Source organism: Myxocyprinus asiaticus, chromosome 21 (genome assembly GCF_019703515.2).
Source record: "Myxocyprinus asiaticus isolate MX2 ecotype Aquarium Trade chromosome 21, UBuf_Myxa_2, whole genome shotgun sequence".
NCBI lineage: Eukaryota > Metazoa > Chordata > Actinopteri > Cypriniformes > Catostomidae > Myxocyprinus > Myxocyprinus asiaticus.
In genome coordinates this window covers 10,527,144-10,550,827 of record NC_059364.1, presented here as the reverse complement: position 1 = coordinate 10,550,827, position 23,684 = coordinate 10,527,144, and the positions used below count along the sequence as shown (strand labels likewise).

General features: G+C 38.6%; 1 protein-coding gene across 6 annotated transcripts in view; it reads left to right on the top strand.

The window, feature by feature from the left end:
* Positions 1 to 23,684, top strand: part of LOC127412422 (collagen alpha-1(XIX) chain-like) — a 210,820-nt gene that overhangs the window by 29,105 nt on the left and 158,031 nt on the right. For 3 of the 6 annotated variants that reach the window (XM_051648761.1, XM_051648758.1, XM_051648757.1), the window contains 2 exons: positions 8,074 to 8,127; positions 19,105 to 19,158. In XM_051648761.1, coding sequence (XP_051504721.1) covers positions 8,074 to 8,127; positions 19,105 to 19,158 — 108 coding nt within the window. The remainder of the gene's footprint in view (positions 1 to 8,073; positions 8,128 to 19,104; positions 19,159 to 23,684) is intronic. The other 3 variants (XM_051648762.1, XM_051648760.1, XM_051648759.1) reach the window with 1 other exon arrangement.

The window sequence follows — 23,684 nt, the reverse complement described above, 5'->3', positions numbered from 1 at the left end:
AATGAACAGCTGATTCTCTAGCAGTCGCTGAAGCACCTTCCTGACATGCTGGACATGGTCCTGGATATTTTGGGGGAAGATCAGAATATCATCTAGATAGACAAACACAAAATGGTTGAACATGTCTCTGAGCACGTCATTCCTGAGCCCCTGGAAGACGGCTGGGGCATTGACCAATCTGAAAGGCATAACCAAATATTCGAAGTGCCCCCTATGGGTGTTAAAAACTGTCTTCCACTCATCCCCCTCCCTGATCCAGACAAGGTGATAAGCATTGGGTAAATCCAACTTCGTAAAGACGGACGCTCCCTGCAAGAGTTCGAAAGCTAAAGACATCAATGGCAACGGATAACGATTGTTCACCGTGATGTCATTCAGCCCCTGATAATCTATGCAAGGTCTAATGAGCCATCCTTCTTCTCCACGAAGAAAAACCCCGCCCCTGCTGGAGAAGAGGAAAGGCGGATGAGACCGGCTGCCAGAGAATCAATGATGTACCTGTTCATGACCTCCCTCACAGGAGCAGAGAGCGAAAACAGCCATCCTCCTGGAGGAGAAGTGCCAGGGAGAAAATCAATAGCACAGTCGTACGGGTGATAAGGAGGAAGGGTCGCAGCATGGGACTGGCTGAACACCACCCTCAAGTCATGGTGTGCTAACAGTACTCCGGATAAATCCACCAATTCATCCTGAAACAAAACACAAGACTGGACAGGGGAGACAGCAGAGATAAGACAGTGGGACAAACAGTACAAACTCTACTGTTGGTTGACCAGTCTATGTGTGGGTTGTGCGTTACCAACCAAGGATGCCCCAACACTACCGGCGCCGATGGAGATTGGACCAGGTAGAAGGATAACTGTTCCGAATGATTGCCAGAGATGAAGGTAACTGTCTTGGTGGAATGGGTGATGATGGTCAGGGGCGTGCCGCTGATGGTATGGGCTGTGATAGATTTGTCCAACTGGACCACTGGAACTTGCCACTTGGAAGCCACATCGATGTCCAGAAAGTTCCCTTTGGCTCCCCAATCCACCAATGTGGAAACAGTGTGACTGGTTGATCCGAACTGCATTCGGGCCTAGTTAGAAGTGGAGATCTGATCCTGCTGACGTCCCAGTAAAGCTCCCTGCTGAGAAAGGGCGGAGCGAAGAGTGGATTCCTCCGCTGGGTCCATCCTGGCTAGATTGTTCTGTCAGAAAGCAAGAGACCCAAGAGCAGAGGAGCAGTTCACAGGATTTATTGACAATAAACTAGAACACAGCAGGGCTGGCGAAGCATGGGGAACCTGGTATTGACTGCAGCAGGAAGGCGGTGAGTGCATTCGTAGATGTGTGTGCATCATGGTCGTGTAGAGAGCAGATCCGTGAGGAATCCTCCGTGAAGAGTGTGTTCGTAGGCATGTATGCGTCGTGGTAGTAGGGAGCATATCCGTTAGAAATCCTCCGTTAAAGAATATGTGGGCAGAAGGACAAATGCAGCAGCAAACTGGAAGGTAAATGCACTGCAGACACACGGGCAGAGACAGGCAACCAATAAAGATACACAAGACAGGACCAACTGAGACAGAGAGAGTGAGGTGAGTTACTTGAACACACAACAACAATCTAGCCAAGATCATGACACAACGAAGGGTTTTAGTAGGCAGAAAATCAGTGGAGAACAAGTGCTGTCATCACGTTAATTAGTGGCATGATCAGCATTCCTATAGAAACAATCAGTGTTCCCATGGAAACGCCGTTCACGCATACTGGCAGCTCCTGAGACACATGAGGGAGAGAAAAACAAAACAAACAGAACAAACTGGCGAATTCACCTGGACTGTGACAAGTTTTACTACAAATATCATGGTTAAAGTATGGTTACTGTAGTAAAACTATGGTAAATGTATTGCGAGGGAATGTAAAACTATTGCGAAGGAATGCAAACTATTGTGAGGGAACGCAAAACCATTTCAGAAAAAAATTCCTGCACTGTCCTCTGAGCGTAAGAGAGGATACATGCAGTGTTTTTTCTTTCTTTCTTTTTTTATATTTAAATAAATCTCGAGAACAGCATGCTATTGATTAAACTGTGTCAGCCTTCATTCACAAATGAACATACAGTGCATCCGGAAAGTATTCACAGCGCTTCACTTTTTCCACATTTTGTTATGTTATAGCCTTATTCCAAAATGGATTAAATTCATTATTTTCCTCAAAATTCTACAAACAATACCCCATAATGACAACGTGAAAGAAGTTTGTTTGAAATCTTTGCAAATTTATTAAAAATAAAAAACGAAAAAATCACATGTACATAAGTATTCACAGCCTTTGCTCAATACTTTGTTGAAGCACCTTTGGCACCAATTACAGCCTCAAGTCTTTTTGAGTATGATGCTACAAGCTTGGCACACCTATTTTTGGGCAGTTTCTCCCATTCTTCTTTGCAGGACCTCTCAGGCTCCATCAGGTTGGATGGGGAGCGTCGGTGCACAGCCATTTTCAGATCTCTCCAGAGATGTTCAATCGGGTTCAAGTCTGGGCCACTCAAGGACATTCACAGAGTTGTCCAGGAGCCACTCCTTTGTTATCTTGGCTGTGTGCTTAGGGTCGTTGTCCTGTTGGAAGATGAACCTTCGCCCCAGTCTGAGGTCCAGAGCGCTCTGGAGCAGGTTTTCATCAAGGATGTCTCTGTACATTGCTGCATTCATCTTTCCCTCGATCCTGACTAGTCTCCCAGTTCCTGCCGCTGAAAAACATCCCCACAGCATGATGCTGCCACCACCATGCTTCACTGTAGGGATGGTATTGGCCAGGTGATGAGCGGTGCCTGGTTTCCTCCAGACATGACGCTTGCCATTCAGGCCAAGGAGTTCAATCTTTGTTTCTCATGGTCTGAGAGTCCTTCAGGTGCCTTTTGGCAAACTCCATGCGGGCTGTCATGTGCCTTTTACTGAGGAGTGGCTTCCGTCTGGCCACTCTACCATACAGGCCTGATTGGTGGAGTGCTGCAGAGATGGTTGTTCTTCTGGAAGGTTCTCCTCTCTCCACAGAGAAATGCTGGAGCTCTGTCAGAGTGACCATCAGGTTCTTGGTCACCTCCCTGACTAAGGCCCTTCTCCCCCGATCGCTCAGTTTGGCCAGGCGGCCAGCTCTAGGAAGAGTCCTGGTGGTTCCAAACTTCTTCCATTTACGGATGATGGAGGCCACTGTGCTCACTGGGACCTTCAATGCTGCAGAAATTTTTCTGTACCCTTCCCCAGATCTGTGCCTCGATACAATCCTGTCTCGGAGGTCTACAGACAATTCCTTGGACTTCATGGCTTGGTTTGTGCTCTGACATGCACTGTTAACTATGGGACCTTATATAGACAGGTGTTTGCCTTTCCAAATCATGTCCAATCAACTGAATTTACCACAGGTGGACTCCAATCAAGTTGTAGAAACATCTCAAGGATGATCAGTGGAAACAGGATGCACCTGAGCTCAATTTTGAGTGTCATGGCAAAGGCTGTGAATACTTATGTACATGTGATTTTTTTCGTTTTTTATTTTTAATAAATTTGCAAAGATTTCAAACAAACTTCTTTCACGTTGTCATTATGGGGTATTGTTTGTAGAATTTTGAGGAAAATAATGAATTTAATCCATTTTGAAATAAGGCTGTAACATAACAAAATGTGGAAAAAGTGAAGCTCTGTGAATACTTTCCGGATGCACTGTATGTAACATCAGCAAGAACACCTACATTTTCTCCAAGGTAAATTAAAGCTAATAACTTAACGTTCATTCATTCATGTATTGATTCTGGTCTCCGTAAATGTGATAGTAAAAAAAAGAGTTCAAAGCATCATAGTAATTGTGTTATGAGACGTAATAAGCAGTTCTGTTCACTTAAACTAATGTCATCAGGTATGTAATCACTATTACATGACACTTTTCTCTTTTCAAGTGACTGTGACAGTTGTTTGCCTCGATACTGATTCCAATACTGGGCCAATATTTTCAATACTGGGCCAATGCTCAGTAAATAACAGATGCATACAGTACTTCCACTGGAAGTGTGCAAAGTTGCATGGTCTTTGTTACACAGTCCTGCGGGAACACATGCCAAATAGTTTGGTTTGGATCTCCAATGAATCAAACATAACAGAGTTGTCGTGACATGTTACTGTAGAATGAAATGCTCAGCAAGGTGCACATATTTTCTCTCATTCACACTACTGTCACACAATAGTGTCTCCTGAGATCTGACATTGAGCTGTCTGCCACACCTGCTATAACGTGAAGCTTATCCTTAGTACATGGTGGTTTATTTGGTGCATGTTGGTTCTATTTAAATGGTAATTGCACAGAAATATTGTCAGAAGCCAGTCATACCTTTGACTTTACTTTAACATAATAACGATAGCTCAGATACTTTGGTCGTGAAAGAATTTATGTTATGTTGAATGGCAATATGAGTTTTTGAGTTCATATTAAAATTCTTGAATTTACATTACAAAATTGGTATCTTGGCAGATCTAAACACAGTTTGTGATATTGTAGAGATCTCTTTTGAGACACTAGAGGAGAAGCGTGAAATTGCTGGGACTTTTTGCTTAGGAGAAAAATCTCAGAAGCAGGAGACTGATGCAAATTTTCCATTTAATCTCATTTTCAGAAATGTTTTGTTCAGGTCTACAGCTGTGTATTTGCTCAGTAGATGAAATGAAATACACGCATATACACAACATTCCGTTACATCATGCAAAGACTTTAGGCTGTGATTAATTTTTAAATTAATCCTGCATTAGAGAGAAGACATTCTGCTTTTATTTGTTTTAGTGTTATGGGAAGTTTGTTTACAAGGGTATGTTACTAAATGCTTACTAAATATGTATATATTTTGGTTGATGTTGTAAGACTTCAAAATTTGGAATTGGATTAGTAAACATCCTCTAAATGATAAAATGATTATGGTATTTTGACAAAGAACATTTGAAACATTTTTTTTTTTTTTAAGGTGCGTTATAAAATCTGTATAAATTATAAAATAATATTCTATTATTATGACATTAGTCATTTAATAGGCTCAAAAATCAATAACTTTTTAAACATTTTCATTTTGCAGAAACATTTAGTGCAGGACAAACATTTCCTCTAAATGAGATCCAAAAGTATCTTTATTATTATTATTATTATTATTATTATTATTAGACCTTGTTAATACAATGGTATTCTCTGAGCAACCTTGGAGTACCATGTACTGTACATACCATGGTATATGAATATTATAATCATTACCAAAATTTTACCATGGTACTGCCACAGTACGTTTTTGTAAGGACATGATGGTACCACTTTACAATAAGGTTTCATTTGTTAACATTAGTTAACAACATTAGTTAACATAAACTAACAATGAACAAAACCTTTGCTGCATTTGTTAAACTTGGTTAATGTTAATTTTAAAATATAGTAAATTATTTTTAAAAATTAAAAGTTGTATATAGTTATTGCACTATGAACTAACATGAACAATAATATTTTCATTAACTAACAATAACAAATAGTAATAAATTGAGGTAAAAATAAATTGTTCATTGTTAGTTCATGATACCTAATGCATTAACTAATGTTGATGAATGGAACCTTATTGTAAAGTTTACCGAAATGATTTTAACTACAATACGTCTCCATAAATAGTTTCTAAGCTTTATTTCTATACAAGAGAAGAGTTCAGCACAAAACAGATTCCTTACATAATACTTTTTTTATTTTGAAAACTTTGAAATAGTGTTTGTAATGGATCACACGAGAAACTTCAAGCGATTGTCATCTGTTATTTTGGAGACTGTGTTTTTTGTAGTCAGGGACATTGGCAAGGGTACAGTGGGCCTATCCTTGATTATATTGCCGTGGTGACAGGCAGGTTTATAGCGCTCCTGATAGATTTTCCCATACTTTTGGGAGTGTGTTTAGAGTGTGCGGCCTCCCATGTCATCCAAGTGGCCATCAAAGTGGCTCAGAAACACCCATTGTGGCTGGTTCTAATCACGCTTGGATATGAAAATAAACCACTTATTGGATAGTTGGAAGGGAGGTTAAAGAGTTCATCGTAACCAACAACATTCTTGCTTGATTTAGCTCTTTCCTATTTATGATGGAGTTAGTTTTGTAAGTAAATAATAAGACATTCATATGTTGTAATGAACTTGACATGCGTGTGTATAAAAAAATGCTTTAGATCACATTTTGAGTAATGCTGTTTGTCAGCTTTTGTTTACATCCCCATGTGATAAAAGTATGTTGCTTATACTTTAGTGGGCCCTTCCACTTTTTCCACTCAAACTTTATGTAGGAACCACCAAGTTTCAAGTTTGAGTGTCTTTAGGAGAAGTATGTCAATTTTTGGGAATTTCTGTAATCAGTTTCCATTGTTAATGTTAAAACTGCAAAACGAATGTGTAGGAAACAGTTTGTGCACAATGGTCATGTTTAAGCTTAACTTTTAGCTAAACTTAAAAACTTTAAGCTCAAACTTAAATACACCTAAGAAATTTTAATATTGGGATTTTTCATTTATTAATAAATTTTCCTTCTGCAGTAATAAACATTTATGTTTATTATGAATTTGTGTTATACACTATAGAAAGAGAATTTAATGCCAGTGTTGTACACGGTTTGTTGAGATATCTTGGCAGAGGCAGGTGGGTTTAGTGTCATAGTATTTACATGACGTCAGTGTGAGAGTTGCAATTGTTTAAGAATGTGAGTGTGTAAAATCAGATATGGAACACAAAGAATACTTTCTTGGGAAAATAATTACAGTGATGAATGGCTAATTTATGCAGTTGATTGGCAGATGCATTGTACATAACAACAGCCAAGACTTCTGAGTTACTCTGTCTGATAGAAGACCTACTTCAATGAAAATGTCTGAACAGATAACTATCTTAAAAGGACGCACAAAGCTACAGCCAAACTGCTGTTTGAAAAACAGCTTAATTTTATGAATATAACAGGGGCCTTTTTCAAACTTCCCACATTAAATACGATTCCCTGTGATTTTGAAAAGTCAAAGAGTTTCCAGGCTTCCTATTACTACAAAGTCCTTATAAATGACAGATTAATGGTAATCCAAGAGCCAGCACCAGCTCAACATTGCCTTATTTTGTATGTTGATTGCCGACAGGCAAACAGCCAGAGTGCTTGTACTGGACACTGATGTTGTTGTTCTGCATTTAGATGTTTGTTTATCCTTCCTAATGTTCAAATGTACATAAGAAAATATGGCAGAAACTCTGGCAATGGATGACATACATTTTATGCAGGCCTAGGTATTTTGAACATTGTTTGTGTGTTGGAATGGGAATTGTAAAAAATAACCATTCTGGGGTGAGGTTCACGTACATCATCTTACTGCTTAACCACCATAGTACTATGCATCATTGGAGAAATTAACTAGCTAGTCACGACTGTTTCCCGAAACCATTGTAAATGAAAAGTCATCCGTAGCCTATAGTGAAAATGAACAACAATTTGCAACTTTACCTGGATGTAATTTCTGCTTGATACACTAATATCACAGATGGTAATGCTTTATAATCCATGAGAGGCAGAATCCGTGATTGCCGTTAAAATTTATTTTCCTAATTTTGAGACTGATTTGTGACTCTTTTTGACCGATTCAAACCAATAACTCATTATTTGCGACTCTTTTTGACCAATTCAAACCAATGACACATGATTTTGAGACTGATTCGTGAGTCTTTTTGACCAATTCAAATCGATAGCTCATCTGTGACTCTTTTTGACTGATTAAAAAATGAAAGCTCATTATTTGTGACTCTTTTCGAAAGATTCAAACTGATAGCTCATGAGTTCTAGACTAATTTGTGAGTTTTTTTTACCTATTTGTTAAAAAAGAGTCAGTGCATTACAGTTATTCGTTCACAAATTGGATTAAACAGTTTCTGCTGTATGTTTGGTGCTTGCAACCAGTGAAGACAACTCAACATAAAGTTGTATAATATTAACGGTTCTCGTTACTTAACCAAGATAATGTGTGTATTCTGATGTTGTGTACTATTACTTTGATTGTCAGGGTGAAAAAGGAGCTGCTGGAGGGCCTGGTCCAACAGGATCACCTGGAAAAGATGTAAGAAACCTAATTAATATGCAACGCCACGAGACATTTGGCATCATTCACAGAGATTGACCACCTGGGTCAATACATTCTAACGGCTGACTAATTTAAGTCTTTTAAAGTTAATACCTGATATCTGAGGCCCTCAGGGGTTACATGAGAACGGTGAATGGAATGCGCATGATGGTGTGTATCATTTGTCCGATGCGAGGCCGTTGAGACAGCATTACATGGCATGTTAGAGTTACTCTATTTAATAGAACATGACAGGTTATGTATAGCGTTAATATAGATGTCATATGCAAAACGTGGATATAAAATTTTATTTTCTGATTGCTTAATTGGTAGAGATAGCTGTTATAGTTTACATATGATGTCCCTGAAAATGCATATTTGAAATTTTAGATTTAACAGTCTTATGTTTGCAGTTGAAGATTGTCTAATCTGAAGCAGCCCACTCTGAAAGTTTGTCTCAGTGTTTATTATCCTGATGTTCTTCAAACGTTTGTAGCATTGAATCGCTGAGTAAATGGAAACTCGCAGTAAGCTTTTCCTGGCGTAAGCCCCTCTGCATTTGTGGGCCCGTGCTCCAGATATCTCTGTTACTTCACTGGATCTTGTTCCAAAGGTCTTTGAAGGCTTGCCATTCAACATATCAACAGTTCTCTCTACTTGAAACACACACACACCTCTTGAGACAGACCGTGTTTGGTTTTCCTGATATGAATTTTAATGTTATCCTAACCAAAAGTTTGGAAAACTAACCAAATAGTGCAGAAACTGCTTGCTTCATGTTAAACATTGGTTTGTATTTGAGAAAAGTCAGAGATAAGTGTTATGTTTTTAGAAGGGTTTGTTATGTCTGTGAGTGTGTGATATGTCTTTAAACAAATCTGCATGTTCACTATATGGCCAAAAGGATGTGGACACTTCAACAGCACAGTAGTATGTTATTTTTGAGGATTTAATTTCAAAACAATAGGCATTAAAAGGGAATTGGTCCTCTATTTGCTGTTATAACAGCTTCCACTCTTTTGGGAAGGCTTTCCACTAGATGCATTTTCTCCCATTCAGACACAAGTGCATTGTCGCATTGATGTTGAATGATTGGGTCTGGCTTGCGATCAGCATTCCAGTTCATTGCATAGGTGTTCAGTGGGGTTCAGGTCTGGGTTTTGTGCAGGCCAGTTAACTACTTCCACATCAGACTCCAGAAACCATTTCTTAATGGTTCTTGCTTTGTACACGGGAGCAGAAAATGGCCCCATTCTCCTTAAAATGTTTGTCAGAAGTGATTGCATGGCTGTACGCTTGATTTTATGCACCTACTAGAAGAACTACGTACTGGGTGTAACTGAAATAGCCAAACCTGTTATTTATAAGGGGTTGTCCACATACTTTAAGCCATGTTGTGTATCTCTGTGTGCATATGCGTGTGTCTACCCGCCCTGGTAAGAAGCCAGATTGTATTGTGACCTGGTGTCTGGTGCAGCCAGCATGCGCTGTGTGGTACATAATTAGCAGGCAAGTGAGTAGAAACCCCTGCAGCAGTTTGACCTGAGAGAACGAGAGAGGGACACAGCCCTGATTTCACCCATCCTCCACCTTTTCTCTCCTGTTGTAATGCCCAGAGCAAGCAGAGGCTAACTGTGGACTCTCAGCCTCTGCGTCCTCACAACTGGGGTCAGAAAAGCCCGTAGGCCTTGAGCTCAGTTTAAGTCGCCCTGAAAAGGGCGAATGCAGCTGTGCATACTGGGTCTGCTCTCGGGGAGGTGGGATAACAAAAGAAAGTTGTGCTGATTCCCTGATGGAGTCATTAGATGCCGCCAAAAGCAGAACGATGCTCTCTTTGAACATGCATCATTTAAACGCAGCCTCAGTGTAACCTCCATAACGCCATCTCAATGCAAGCTTCTCCTCCACCTGCATTTTCACAGTACTGCGATCTTGATCAAGTTCAAGTGCTGACTCTTACTTGCACCTGTCTTTTATTGACTCAGTCAGTGTTTGGTGCAGAAGAGATAGCCATTCAGAAAACCGCTTGCTGGATGTTTGGAGTTCTACTGCAAGGTTCTCACAGTCATGGAAAAACTGGAAATATCAGGAAATCATACAATTGTGTTTTCCAGGACTAGAAAAGTCTTGAAAATTTCAAATTAATTTAGATTTTTTCTTGTTATGCTCTGCTCTAAAGTATTTAGTTTTCAAAATATAAAATATTTCATAATATTGTTCTTTTGTAGAGTAAAACTTGTGTAGAGTGAGTTCTTTTCCATGAACTGGTTCAGAAATGGAAATTTTATGATTTATAAAAATCCTTATCCTATAATAAGGATTGGGCAAAAAGATTAGATACTACTTCTACTAATGCACATTATAAAGAAGGCAGTGCAGAGTTCTGATTTACTGAGCCACGTTTGAAGCCATTGTAAAATGCTGATAAATGTACACCTTTGACCTGTATTAATGTTGCTTGGCAACCGTAAACAGCCTATAGTTATGCCAATAAATTATATTACTTGGCTGAAAAATTATTTATTTCAATTATTGTGTCCGTGATAAAGTAATGGTGAAAGGACCTGTTAAGGCTATTTTATGTATATAAAAAAAACAAGCCCAGATGGGGCTTGTGATAGAAATCGAGTATTTTTCAACCTCTGTAAGGCACATTTTAATAACCGCAGAAGCACGTCAAGTCTTTACTATCACCAATACGCAGAATGAGTAATTTTTGTCTGCAAGCTCTTTTCATGTGGAGTTCAAAGTGGCACTTGACGCCCTGACAAAAATCGTTTCATTATTGCTGTAGCAAAGCGGATAGCCACAATCTACCGGCAGATTAATGTTGTGGAGGATGAGAGTTTAAAAGATTAAATGCCCATTGCAATGAAAATGCAACCTATTGGGAGACTAGTTCTTTCAATTAGTCAACCTCCCAATTAGACTTTGGAAATGTTTAATGTTACTTGAACTGGTGCTATTGTAGTGAATTTCTATTTTTATACTGTGGAAGGCGTTGTTTGGAAAATTTTAACAAAGCAAGATATTGTTACATATATTTTTTTTTCTTTTTTTTTTTTAAATGGAAATAAATGCATTTTGACAGGAAAAGAAGTATATAGTGTCAAATTTCAGTACTTTCAAAATCAGCGATTAAACACGATTAACTACAAAAAATGATGTGATTAATCGTGATTAAAATTTTAATCGACTGACAGCACTAGTATTTGTTTTGTTATATTGCATATTTTACCACAACTTCCTTTGGTTAATTGCTTTTGTACGCTCTGTATACTTTCTAAAAAATTGTTTATAGTAAGTGAAACAGTAGGTATCATGTAGCGATAAATTAGGAACACCTGTACACCTACTTATTCATGCGATTATCTAATCAACCAATCGTGTGGCAGCAGTGCAGTGCATAAAATAATTCAGATATGGGTCAAGAGCTTCAGTTAATACATCAACCATCAGAATGGGGAAAAAATGTGATCTCAGTGATTTTGACCGTGGCATAATTTTTGCTGCCAGACATTAACATTTTTTTATTGATTCATATATTAAACAAATAAAAGCAAAACATATACAAACAGAATCAATACTTAACCCCCTCTATTAAAAGTATCTGCCGCTTTAGGGGGGTGTGTGCTACTCCCAAATACAATACAGAGCAGGTGGCACAGCTTTAATACCTATAAAACTGAGATCTGGGAATCCCAAAATGATGAACCAAATTCTCAAAAGATCTCAACAATCCACTATCATACAGGTCACCGAGTGTAGTAACCCCCCTCACAATCTACTCTGACCAACAGAAAGGGGACTTATTAATACATAATTTAGGGTTCAGCCATATGCTTGAGGCAACATTTAAATAAATGTCAGAATTAAACACTCTGGACACTTTTGTCCAAACCACGTACAAATGCGAGATAACGGGGTGTGACTTAACTTCTCCGGTTAGTTTGATAGAAAGACTTTGAAATGGCGAAATAGGGGCAAGAACTTCCTGTTCAATACGAAACCAGGGAGAGGCTCTCTCAGGTGGAAGCGACCAATGAGCCAGATGTCTGAGACTGAATGCATAATAATAAAACAAAATCTTGGGTAGGCCTAACCCACCTTTGTCAATTGGCCTATGTAACATGTTGAAATGTAACCTGGGACGTTTACCATTCCAAATAAAGGGCTTCGCTATGCTATCAAATTTCTTGAAATAAGAGAGGGGGACATCTACAGGGAGAGATTGTAGCAGGTAGTTGAATTTTGGTATACAGTTCATTTTAATAACATTAACCTTCCCAATCATAGATAAATGTAATGAAGCCCATCTGCCAACGTCACTCGAAAAAACCTTTTTATTAAAGGGCCGAAAATAACTCTAACTAAATCACACAAATTAGCTAGGAATAAAATGCCCAAATACTTAATGCCCTGTTTGGGCCACTGGAAGGTGCCCGGCTGAAAATCCGTTACTGGACAGTACGCTGTCAGAGCCAAAGCTTTGGATTTAGACCAATTGACTCTGTAACCTGAGAACTTAGAGAAGGAACTAATAATCCTGTGGAGACAAGGCATAGATCTAATGGGGTCAGAGACGAATAATAAAATAGCATCTGCGTAAAGCAAAAGCTTATGCACCACACCTCCCGCCATCACCCCTGGAAAATCATCCTCCTTTCTTATCGTGGCTGTTAATGGTTCCAGGGCAAGACAGAACAATAATAGGGAAAGAGGGCAACCCTGCCAGGTGCCCCTATCCAGAGTAAAATAATCTGAAATTAATCCATTTGTTTGTACCGCTGCGACCGGTTGTCTATAAAGTAACTTAATTCATTCAATAAAAGTATTCCCGAACCCGTACATTTCCAAAATCTTCAAAAGATAATCCCATTCTACCATATCAAATGCCTTTTTGGCGTCAAGTGAGATGGCAGCGACCGGAGTCTGATCATTCGCCACTGACCACATGATATTGATGAAACGCCTAATGTTATCAGAAGAGCTATGGCCCCGAATAAACCCCACCTGATTTATAAGATATGATATGTATAAGAGATGTCATAACTTTACTTAATCGGTTAGCCAGAATTTTTGACAAAATTTTAACGTCTAGCTAGGTCAGGGAAATTGCTTGAATCTTTGTCCTTTTTAAGAATCAGACTGATCCGGGCTTGTGTCATGGTTGGCGAAAGCTTTCCATTCTTTAATGATTCCGTATATAAACTTCTAACAAAAGTGGAGCCAGTTCTGTAGCATAAGATCTAAAAAATTCAGCGGCAAAACCGTCTGGCCCCGGAGCCTTGCCTGTAGGCAGGGCCTTAACTACCTCGTCAGTCTCCTCCAAGTTTATCTCAGAATCAAGAGAATTTTTTTGCTCAGTCGTCAGTTTAGGGAGTTCTAATGGTTCCACAAAGTTTCTAAAATCTTCATCGATAGACGAAGATGTGGAACTATAAAGATCAAGATAGAATTCTTTAAAAACATTATTAATATCAATGGCCGAGGTAAATATTTCACCACCAGCAGATTTCACTGACAGAATGGTAGAAAAAGATTCTCTCTGCTTTATATATCTAGCCAAAAGCTTTCCTGCTTTGTCCCCCGACTCAAAATATGACTGTCAGAATCAAAATCAGAATGAGCTTTATTGCCAAGTATGCTTACACATACAAGGAATTTGTCTTGGTGACAGGAGCTTCCAGTACACAACAATACAAAAACAGCAACAAGACTTTTAAAAAATAATGAAAATTTAATAAAAAATAGATAAATATTGAAAAGAAAAAAGTATATATAGAATACACAATAGACTATATATATATATATATATATATATATATATATATATATATATATATATATATATATATATATATATATATATACACACATACATACATATACACACACATACATACACATATACATACATATACACATATATGAATACATACATACATACATACATACATTTATATATATATATACACACACACACACACACACACACACCCCGCCGACGGAGCTTGACCAGCGCGCCTGCTCATCTCCCTCTCATAGCGCGTTTAAACAACACATCCGCGCCTCTGACTAAAATGTCAAACAAAACATCCGAATATTCAAAATCTGGGAAAAGACTGTCTGGTATAAGCTGTCGAATGTTCAGCAGTTCATCTCTGGTAAAACTGACTGGAAAAAGATTACTAAACACAGGACAAACAAACAAAAACAACAAAACAATAGAAGCGCTCCACACCGAGGCAGCCATCCGTGGCGCCATCATGATGTCTTGCCTTAAAAATCTCCACCTTCCGTGACAAAATAGTATTATATCTGTATTTCAATCGGGTCAATTCTCTGAGGCCATCAAACGACATTCGGCACTTCAGTTCTGTCTCGGTACTTTTAATATTCTCTTCCAACTTCATGAGTTCTCGTGCTTTGGATTTTTTGATGAATGAGGCATGCTGTATGACCCGACCCCTAAGAACCGCCTTAAGTGCCTCCCAAGCCACGCCCACAGAAGATACTGAGGACCAGTTGGTCTCCATATAAACACTGATTTCAGCCATTAACATTTGTTGGACATCAGGATTTTTCAAAAGGGATACATTAAAGCGCCAACTATATGATTTCTTTTTCTCCATATGTGGCAACACCTCTAAACTCACCAGGGTGTGATCTGAGACTAAGATGTTTCCAAATGAGCAGTCCACAACAGATGAAAGGAAGGACTGCTCAAGGGGGCTTACACATTTTTGCTTCACTATAATCAAGGACTAAATCCATCAATAGATTAAAGTCTCCTCCTAATGTTATATCATGAGGGGTGCCAGCAGCTTGCAACATCTCTTCAAGATCTATAAAAAAGCCCTGATCATCAGCGTTAGGTGCGTAAATAATCAACCTTTGCACCTGAATTTCTGCTAAAACAATAATAAATCCTAATTTATCTTTAACCTGTTTGAGACATTTGAATTGTAGATGTTTACTTATCAATGTAATGACCCCCCTGCTCTTACTTGAGCCAGCACTAAAGAAAACATGCCCACCCCATATCTTCCCAAATTTTTCAGCTTACTCTGGGGAAAGATGTGTTTCTTGAAGAAACACTATATCATATTTTTTACATTTAAGAAAAGATATAACCTTCCTTCTTTTTATGGGGTGCCCCAACCCATTTACATTCCACGTGGAGAGAGACAATCCACCAGACATACTGGTTTGAGTATTTCTGTAACTGCTGATCTCCTGGGATTTTCATGCACAACAATCTCTAGAGTTTACTCAGAATGGTGGCAAAAAAAAAAAAACATCAGGTGAACGGCAGTTCTGCGGATGGAAATGCCTTGTTGATGAGAGAGGTCAATGGAGAATGGCCAGACTGGTTCGAGCTGACAGAAAGGCTACGGTATCTCAAATAACCATTCTGTACAATTGTAGTGAACAGAATAGCATCTCAGAATGCACAACACGTCGAACCATGAGGTGGATGGGCTACAACAGCAGAAGACCACGTCGAGGACTTTATTAGGACCACAGTGTTCCTAATAAAGTGCTCAGTGAGTGTATGTTTTCATAGTACATCAAGCTCTTTTATTTAAAAATTAAGGACAGTTTTATTCCTCATGATATGATTTGTTTAAAGGGATGATTCCCCCAAAAATGAAAATTCTGTCATCATTTACTGACTCTTTAACCGTAACAAAACCACATGACTTTCATCTGTGGAACACAAAAAGAGAAAATTAGCGAAACCTTGCTAAATCTTGCTGCTCTTTTGCATACAGAAATGTAAATAGTGACCAGGGGCTGTCAAGGGACAAAAATGACAAAAAAGTGTGATAAAGGTGAGGTGTGTCATTGTTAAAAATCTTTCTCTTATCCCATTTTAACATACATTCGTTTAGACAAGGACTATCCATTTGTTTGACCAATGGAAGACAAGGGCATGGTCATTACCTTTGCAATTCAGAAATTACACCCTTCACCTTTTAATAAAACTTACTAAAATTAAATGTTATTCAAATATGATAAGATTCAAAACCTGTTGGAATATAATTTGTATTAAAAGTTCCACAGTCATTCTTGGAGAAAGAGACTCATCGTAAAACAGCTGATCTGGGAGGAGATTTTTTTTCAGATTTATGAATCTTATTTGTATTGATTATTCTATACAGACTGGCTCTAGTTAACTGTTCCTGCCCTTCTTTTCCTGGGGTTACACAGAGCTTTCAATCAACTGTCTTCACAAGCTCCGCCGCCATAAATAACAAATTAGTCACATATCTATTTGTGAGGCGCTCATTTGGGCCTAATATAATTCAGTATTAATAGTCTCACTCGGAGGCTTAACTAAGACAAATTGCCATATTTTGAAGGCCAGCATTCTGTTCTCTCTAAGTACCCTCTAACTTCAGAAATCTTTCTCCATGTAGCTGGCGGTCTTGATGTGTCACACCTAACAAGAGCAGCTGTAAATTTAGCCTGTCGATACGTGTCAGGCCTCGTTTATCAGCTACTTCTGCTCGGTCACTTTTCCCTCCCTCACCTACTTTCTTTCCTCTTTTTTCAGGTGTCCTATCTCTTAAAGAGTTTTGACTTTGCCTCTGGTTTTGTATTATCTCTAATCAGATTCTCTCTCACAAAGACCTTGCAGGCAGGTGATGGGAATACTAATCCTGGCTCCTGCCAGAGGGCTTAGGAGTGAAAGTGCAGAGGCGCCACGCAACTGTTTTTCTTTGAGGGGGCACCTGTGGCAGTCCTAGGTCTCTTGGTGCCCTATAGTTGAGATAAGTCATGACAGAAATAACTTAAGTCTAAGGGGGGGGGGGGATTGCGAGCGCCCAAGAAAGCGATCCACATGTTTACACTATCCTCAAGGCAGGATTATATTAACTTGCGAAATACTGAAATGAGCAGATACTTAAGAGCCCATGATTGGATCATTATTGCAGTGATTAATATGTTTCAGCTGGCAACAATTCTTTTAACCCTAACTATTGCAGTGTGTAGCTTCTCATTTATTAAACAACCATGTCGGAAGACGTGTCCCGTGGTCGTGGAAAAGATGTTACTGTGTTTCAGAAGTGGCAAATTATTGGCCTTCATCAAGCAAAGAAAACAACTAAGGAGATTGCTGAAATCACTGGAATTGGATTAAGAACTGTCCAATGCATTATTAAAACCTGGAAGGATAGTTGTGAACCATCAGCTTCACGGAAGAAATGTGGTCGGAGTAAAATCTTGAATGATCGTGATCGGAGATTACTAAAAGGCTTGGTGAAGTCACATTGTAAAAAATAATCAATAGTGAAAGTAAGAGCATTTCCACAGGCACAATGCGACGAGAACTTACAGGTTTGGGACCCAACAGCTGTGTGGCCACAAGAAAGCCACTTGTTAGTGAGGCTAATCTGAAAAAAAACAACTTCAATTTGCTAGGGAGCATAAAGATTGGACTGTGGAGTAATAGAAAGAGGTCATGTGGTCTGATGAGTCCAGATTTATCCTATTCCAAAGTGATGGAAACGTCAGGGTGAGAAGCAAGTGCATGAAGCGATGCACCTGTCATGCATTGTTCCCACTGTACAAGCCTCTGGAGGCAGTGTTATGATCTGGGATTGCTTCAGTTGTTCAGGTCTAGTCTCAGCAACGTTATGTGGCAATAAAATGAAGTCAGCTGACTACCTAAATGTACTGAATGACCAGGTTATCCCATCAATGGATTTTTTTCTTTCCTGATGGCATGGGTATATTCCAGGACAACAATGCAAAGATTCATCAGGCTCAAATTGTGAAAGAGTGGTCCAGGGAGCATGAGGAATCATTTTCACACATAAATTGGCCACCACAGAGTCCTGGCCTTAACCCCATTGAAAGTCTTTGGGATGTGCTGGAGAAGACTTTACAGAGTGGTTAGACTCTCCCGTCATCAATACAAGATCTCGGCCAAAAATGTATGCAGATATGGATGGAAATAAATGTTGTGATGTTGCATAAGGCTGTCGAAACAATGCCACGATGAATGTGTCTAAAGACAAAGCTAAAGACGTCCAACGAAATATTAGAGTATGCAACTTTTTTTTTTTGGCCAGGCAGTGTATTTAATTAGTGATATTCCCTTACAAAAATCGACCATGGTTTTACTAGAGTAACCCTAGTTTAACCATTATGTTTGTAGTCAAACCATAGTAACACCAAAATGAACCATGGTTACTACAGACATGGTTACTACAATATTACTGCAGTAAAACCATGGTTAATTTTCATAAGGGAATATCACTAATAGGATGACACCATTTATTTAAACATACAGTAATTTATACTTGATATCCACTAATAAACTAGAAAACCTTTAATTTTATAGAACAGAAGCAAAATATAGTGATAAACAGCAGCAATTAACTCAAATTTTCACTTAAAAAACAAAACAAAAGGAAATGTCCCTTTAAGGCTGCATAGGGCAGTGAATCATCTTTGTGAACTAGTTCTTTAACATAAAATATATTTTTAGTTGCATTTATTTTTCCCTGCTGCCATTAGAACTGACTGATGGACCAACGTAATGACCCACTAGTTTGGAACCACTGTTTGTTTTTTTGTTTTTTTTAACAATACATTGATCAATGATGTTCCATAGTGGACTTTAAATGCAACTTCATTATATTGTAGGTAAAAAAGTGTTTGAATCAGTAGAGTAACTTAGATCTTACGAGGCCAACTGAACACCTTGAGACTCTTATTCTTGCTGTCAGAGAGATAACAGAAAGCCACAGCGCTTCAATACATGCTCTCTAGACTTACAGCATGATATTTGCTAAAAGGTCGCTGGAGTGGCTACCTGCTGAATTTATAACGAGAGGGAAGTCAAACTGATACATTGTCCCCTGGCTGGAAAGATTTAACCATATGTTGTCTTGTCAGAATGCTGCCAGGAAATGGACTCTGTCATTAAACCATTTTCTGTGTCTTGTGTCTCTACAGAGTTTGAAAGGAGATCCCGGACCTCAAGGCCCACCTGGTGTCAAAGGTGATAAAGTAAGTCACCCAGCCAGTTTGATGTACTGTAAAAACCATCTTTACACACTGTATTACACACAGAGCGAAAGACAGACAGTGTCTCTCTGATCGTAAGACTTTTATATATATATAAATATATCGCCAAATTAATAGTTAATCTGGATTAATCGCAGATTTTGAAAGTGTTGAAATTTGACACTATATTTCTTTTCCTGTCAAAATGCATTTATTTCCATTTTAGGAAAGAAAACAAAACAAAATGTAACAATATAATGATTTATTAACATTTTCCAAACAAAGCCTTCCACAGAATAAAGAAAGAAATGCACTAATATATATCACCAATTCAAGTAACATTAAACGTTTCCCAAAGTCTGATTGGAAGGTTGAAAAATTGAAAGAACTAGTCTCCAAATAGGTTGCATATTCACTGCAACGGGCACTAAATCTCTTAAACTCTCATCCTCCACAATATTTATCTGCCGGTAGGCTGTGGGTATTCACTTTTCCACAGAAAGAAGCCGCGTTCATGATTCGTGTCAGGGCATCAATGCCAGCGCCACTTTGAACCTCTCATGAAGAGCGCTTGTAAACAAATGTGTCTTATTCTACATTTTGGTGATATTTAAGACTTGACTTTTTTGGTAATTAAAATGCACCTTACATGCTTCTAAAATATACTTGATTTCTATCACAAGTCCCAGCTGGGCTTGTTTTGTATATCAAATAGCATTAAGAGGTAATTTTATCACGGAAGCGCTGTTGTGTGTGTGCAGAGATTCTTTTATTTATTGAAATAACAACCTCAGCAGCTCTATCTTGGCAGAGAGCGTAACAGACAAGTAGCATGACAATACCGCCCATAGAATGTCTATGGGACTGCCACGTTTTGCTATCTTCTGCTAAGCTTGTAGGTTCACCTTGGTAGAAGGGCTGTGGTGTGTGTGTTGTGAAGTGTGCGTCAGTGTAATGACCTTCCCAACATATGTTTATGATATATATATATATATATATATATATATATATATATATATATATATATATATATATATATATATATATAGAATATATATATCGGTGTGTATTTACATATATATATATATATATATATATATATATATTTATATGTAAATACACACCGATGAGCCAAAACATTATGACCACTCACAGGTGAATCCAATAATGTTGATGATCATTTCCTAACGAGGCCACATGTCAAGGTCTGGGTAGATTAGATGGTATGTGAACAGTCTGTTCTCGTTGTCAGCATGTTGAATGCAGGAGAAATGGGCAGGAGTAAAGACTTAAAGCGACTTTGACAAGGGTCAAATTGTTATGGCCATACGACTGGGTCAGAGAATCTCTGAAACGGCAAGGCTTGTGGGGTGCTCCCAGTCAGCATTGGTGAGTACCTACTGACAGTGGTCTGAGGAGGGACAAACCACAAATAGTGTGTTTAGCATCCAAGGCTCATCGATGTGCAAGGGCAATGAAGGCTATCCCATCTGGTCCGAACTGACAGAAGGTCTGCTGTGGTACAAGTCACGTAAAATTTTAATGATAGTTATGGGAGGAATGTGTCACAACACACAGTGCATCGCACCCTTCTGCATATGGGGCTGCATAGCCTATGATGACCCCTGTCTACTGTCAAAAGCGCCTACAATAGGCACGCGAGTGTCAGAACTGGACCTTGGAGCATTGGAAAAAGGTCATTTGATTCGATGAGTCCCTTTCCTTTTACAACACGTGGATGGCCGTATACGAGTGTGCCGTTTACCTGGGGAAGTGATGGCACCAGGATGCACTGTGGTGACAGGCCAGTAGAGGGAGTGTGATTCTTTGGGCAATGTTCTGCTGGGAAACCCTGGGTCCGGCCATTCATGTAAACATAAATTTGACACGTGCCACTTACTTAAACATCGTTGTAGACCAGGTACACCCCTTCATGGGTTCTCTGATGGCAGTGGCCTCTTTTAGCAGGATAATGCATCCTGCCACACTGCACACATTGTTTGGGAATTTTGCATTTACATTTATGCATTTTGGCAGATGCTTTTATCCAAAGCGACTTACAGTTATTACAGGGACAATCCCCCTGGAGCAACCTGGAGTTAAGTGCCTTGCTCAAGGACACAGTGGTGGTGGCTGTGGGAATTGAACCAGCAACTTTCTGTTTACCAGTTCAGTGCTTTAGTCCACTACACTACCATCACTGACCATGGTTTGAGGAACATGATGAAGAGTTCAAGGTGTTGCCCTGGCCTCCAAATTCCCCAGATCTCAATCCGATTGAGCATCTGTAGGACGTGCTGGACCAACAAGTCCGATCCACGGCGGCTCCACCTCACAACTTACAGGACTTAAAGGATCTGCTGCCAATGTCTTTGTGCCACATTATTTATATAAATAATGTGGCACAAAGACATTGGCAGCAGATCCTTTAAGTCCTGTAAGTTGTGAGGTGGAGCCGCCGTGGATCGGACTTGTTGGTCTATATATATATGTTGGTATATATATATATATATATATATATATATATATATATATATATATAAAACATTTAAAGCTAAAATGTATGTTTTATTTAACGTTTTATTTTGCATTGCACACTAAAAAGTTAAATCTATCAAATAATGTGGCTATGTTCAATGTCCTGTTGTATGAAGTTATTGTGACACAAATGGAGCACAAATAAAGCAGTTTTCCAAGAATTATCCATATTTATTAAGTGCACAAAGTCAACATCCAGATATATTTTAACATCAACATTGAACAGTGTTTATATGTTATTTTTACACAATGGACTTGATTTACTAAAATCATTTAAGTACTACCACTGATTGGACAAGAAATATTTCTGTATCATATCATCGATCATGCTGCGTATATTGCTTGTGCTGAGCATAGCATGTGGTAATAAATCAGACACGCGGAATGCTGCTCGATTTTGTGGGATGGACTGTGTATTTTATTACTGGAAGTCAAAGGAAACATCTAATATAAATAGGTGACAGGAAAAACCTTAATGTATAAAGACAAGCGAGCAAGAAAAGGAAATAGGTCTTGTAATGTATGTAAATGCAGAATGTTATGGCTTAAAGGGTTAGTTCACCCAAAATGTTCATGTTTGGGTGAACTATCCCTTTAAATTAAAGGTTAAGCTGTGTGTAATTTATGTGCCTCTAGCGTCACCAGACAGAACTGCAAAAATAATCTTCAAATAATATTTTCTAGCAGATTTAATAAAACTCCCCATCTTCAATCGGTTGTACAGACAAATAGTCCCACCCCATAATCACACCGTTAGTTGAGCCAGTGTCATTATGTCACTCTGGACGGACTGCTCAGACAAACAGAGCAATGTTTTGATAGCGCCAAAGTGTAACACTTTTAGGAGAAATAAACCTACAAATGGCTTACTCTGTATAATTAGTTGACTAGGATATGAGAAAGTAATAATTTTTCAAATAATTTTGACAAGTCCCTCAGTTTGTAAAAACAATTGCAACACTTCTAGTGGAAATCTATGAGGCAAGACATACAAGTGTTTTAAAAGCAGAAATGTGCAGCTTGTAAGTGTGTATAATACATATTTCGTATAAAAATGTGTTTTTGAGCTGTAAAATTCAGAAACTGTCAACAGTATTTTATGTATTTTAATATTTACTCTAGTGCCAAGCCTTGCTCCATAGACTTCCATTGTATCAAAATTTCAACTCATCTAAATAGTCACTTACAACAAGAGAGATGACTACAGTTAAACAATGCAGAATAGGGTAAAGAACTTCCCTCTCTGATATCTGATTCCTGACTTCCCGCGTGCACAGACACACATGCAAACACACGCAGTCTGCAGCGGGACTACTTTAAAAAAAATAGATCAAATATTATTCGCTAGTTAGCTGTCAAATTACCCATTGTCTTTTACAGTTCTTTCTCCCTTATTGGATTTCTTTGTAAAAGAAAATGGGACTCATCAAACCACGTGACATTTTTCCACTGCTCCAAGGTCCAAGTTCTAATGAGCTCCTCTGCATTAGAGCAAATAATAACCAGCTTCTCCTTTTTGATCTCATCCCGCTGTCAGACAGAGGGAGAGTGGGATGGAGGAAAGCCATTAGTTTGGATTGAAACTGACAGTTGGAAAAACACGTCAAGCTCCTCAAACAAACAATGACTGTGAATATCTTCAAACACGCCAGCTTTAGGTGTTCACACATTTATGTTCCTGCGAAACGTTGATGCAGGCTTTGTCTGTTTTTGAAAAGGTTTTTGTGTGGTGCTAATGTTTCACCATGTTCTCTTAACCTTAAACTTTCTTAAGCTATTACCTCCATTACTTAATGTGGTTACAGCCATGCAAAGTACTAACATTTATTTATTGTTGCTAATGCTAAACCTAACCGTAAAACGTTACGTTTCTTCAACCCTGTTAGAGTAAGTTTGAGTAGATAACGGGGGAAATTCTGGTAACAAAAATATAAAAACCCCTGATATTTCTCTTTCACAATATGTTTGTTTGAAACATATATTTAAAATGT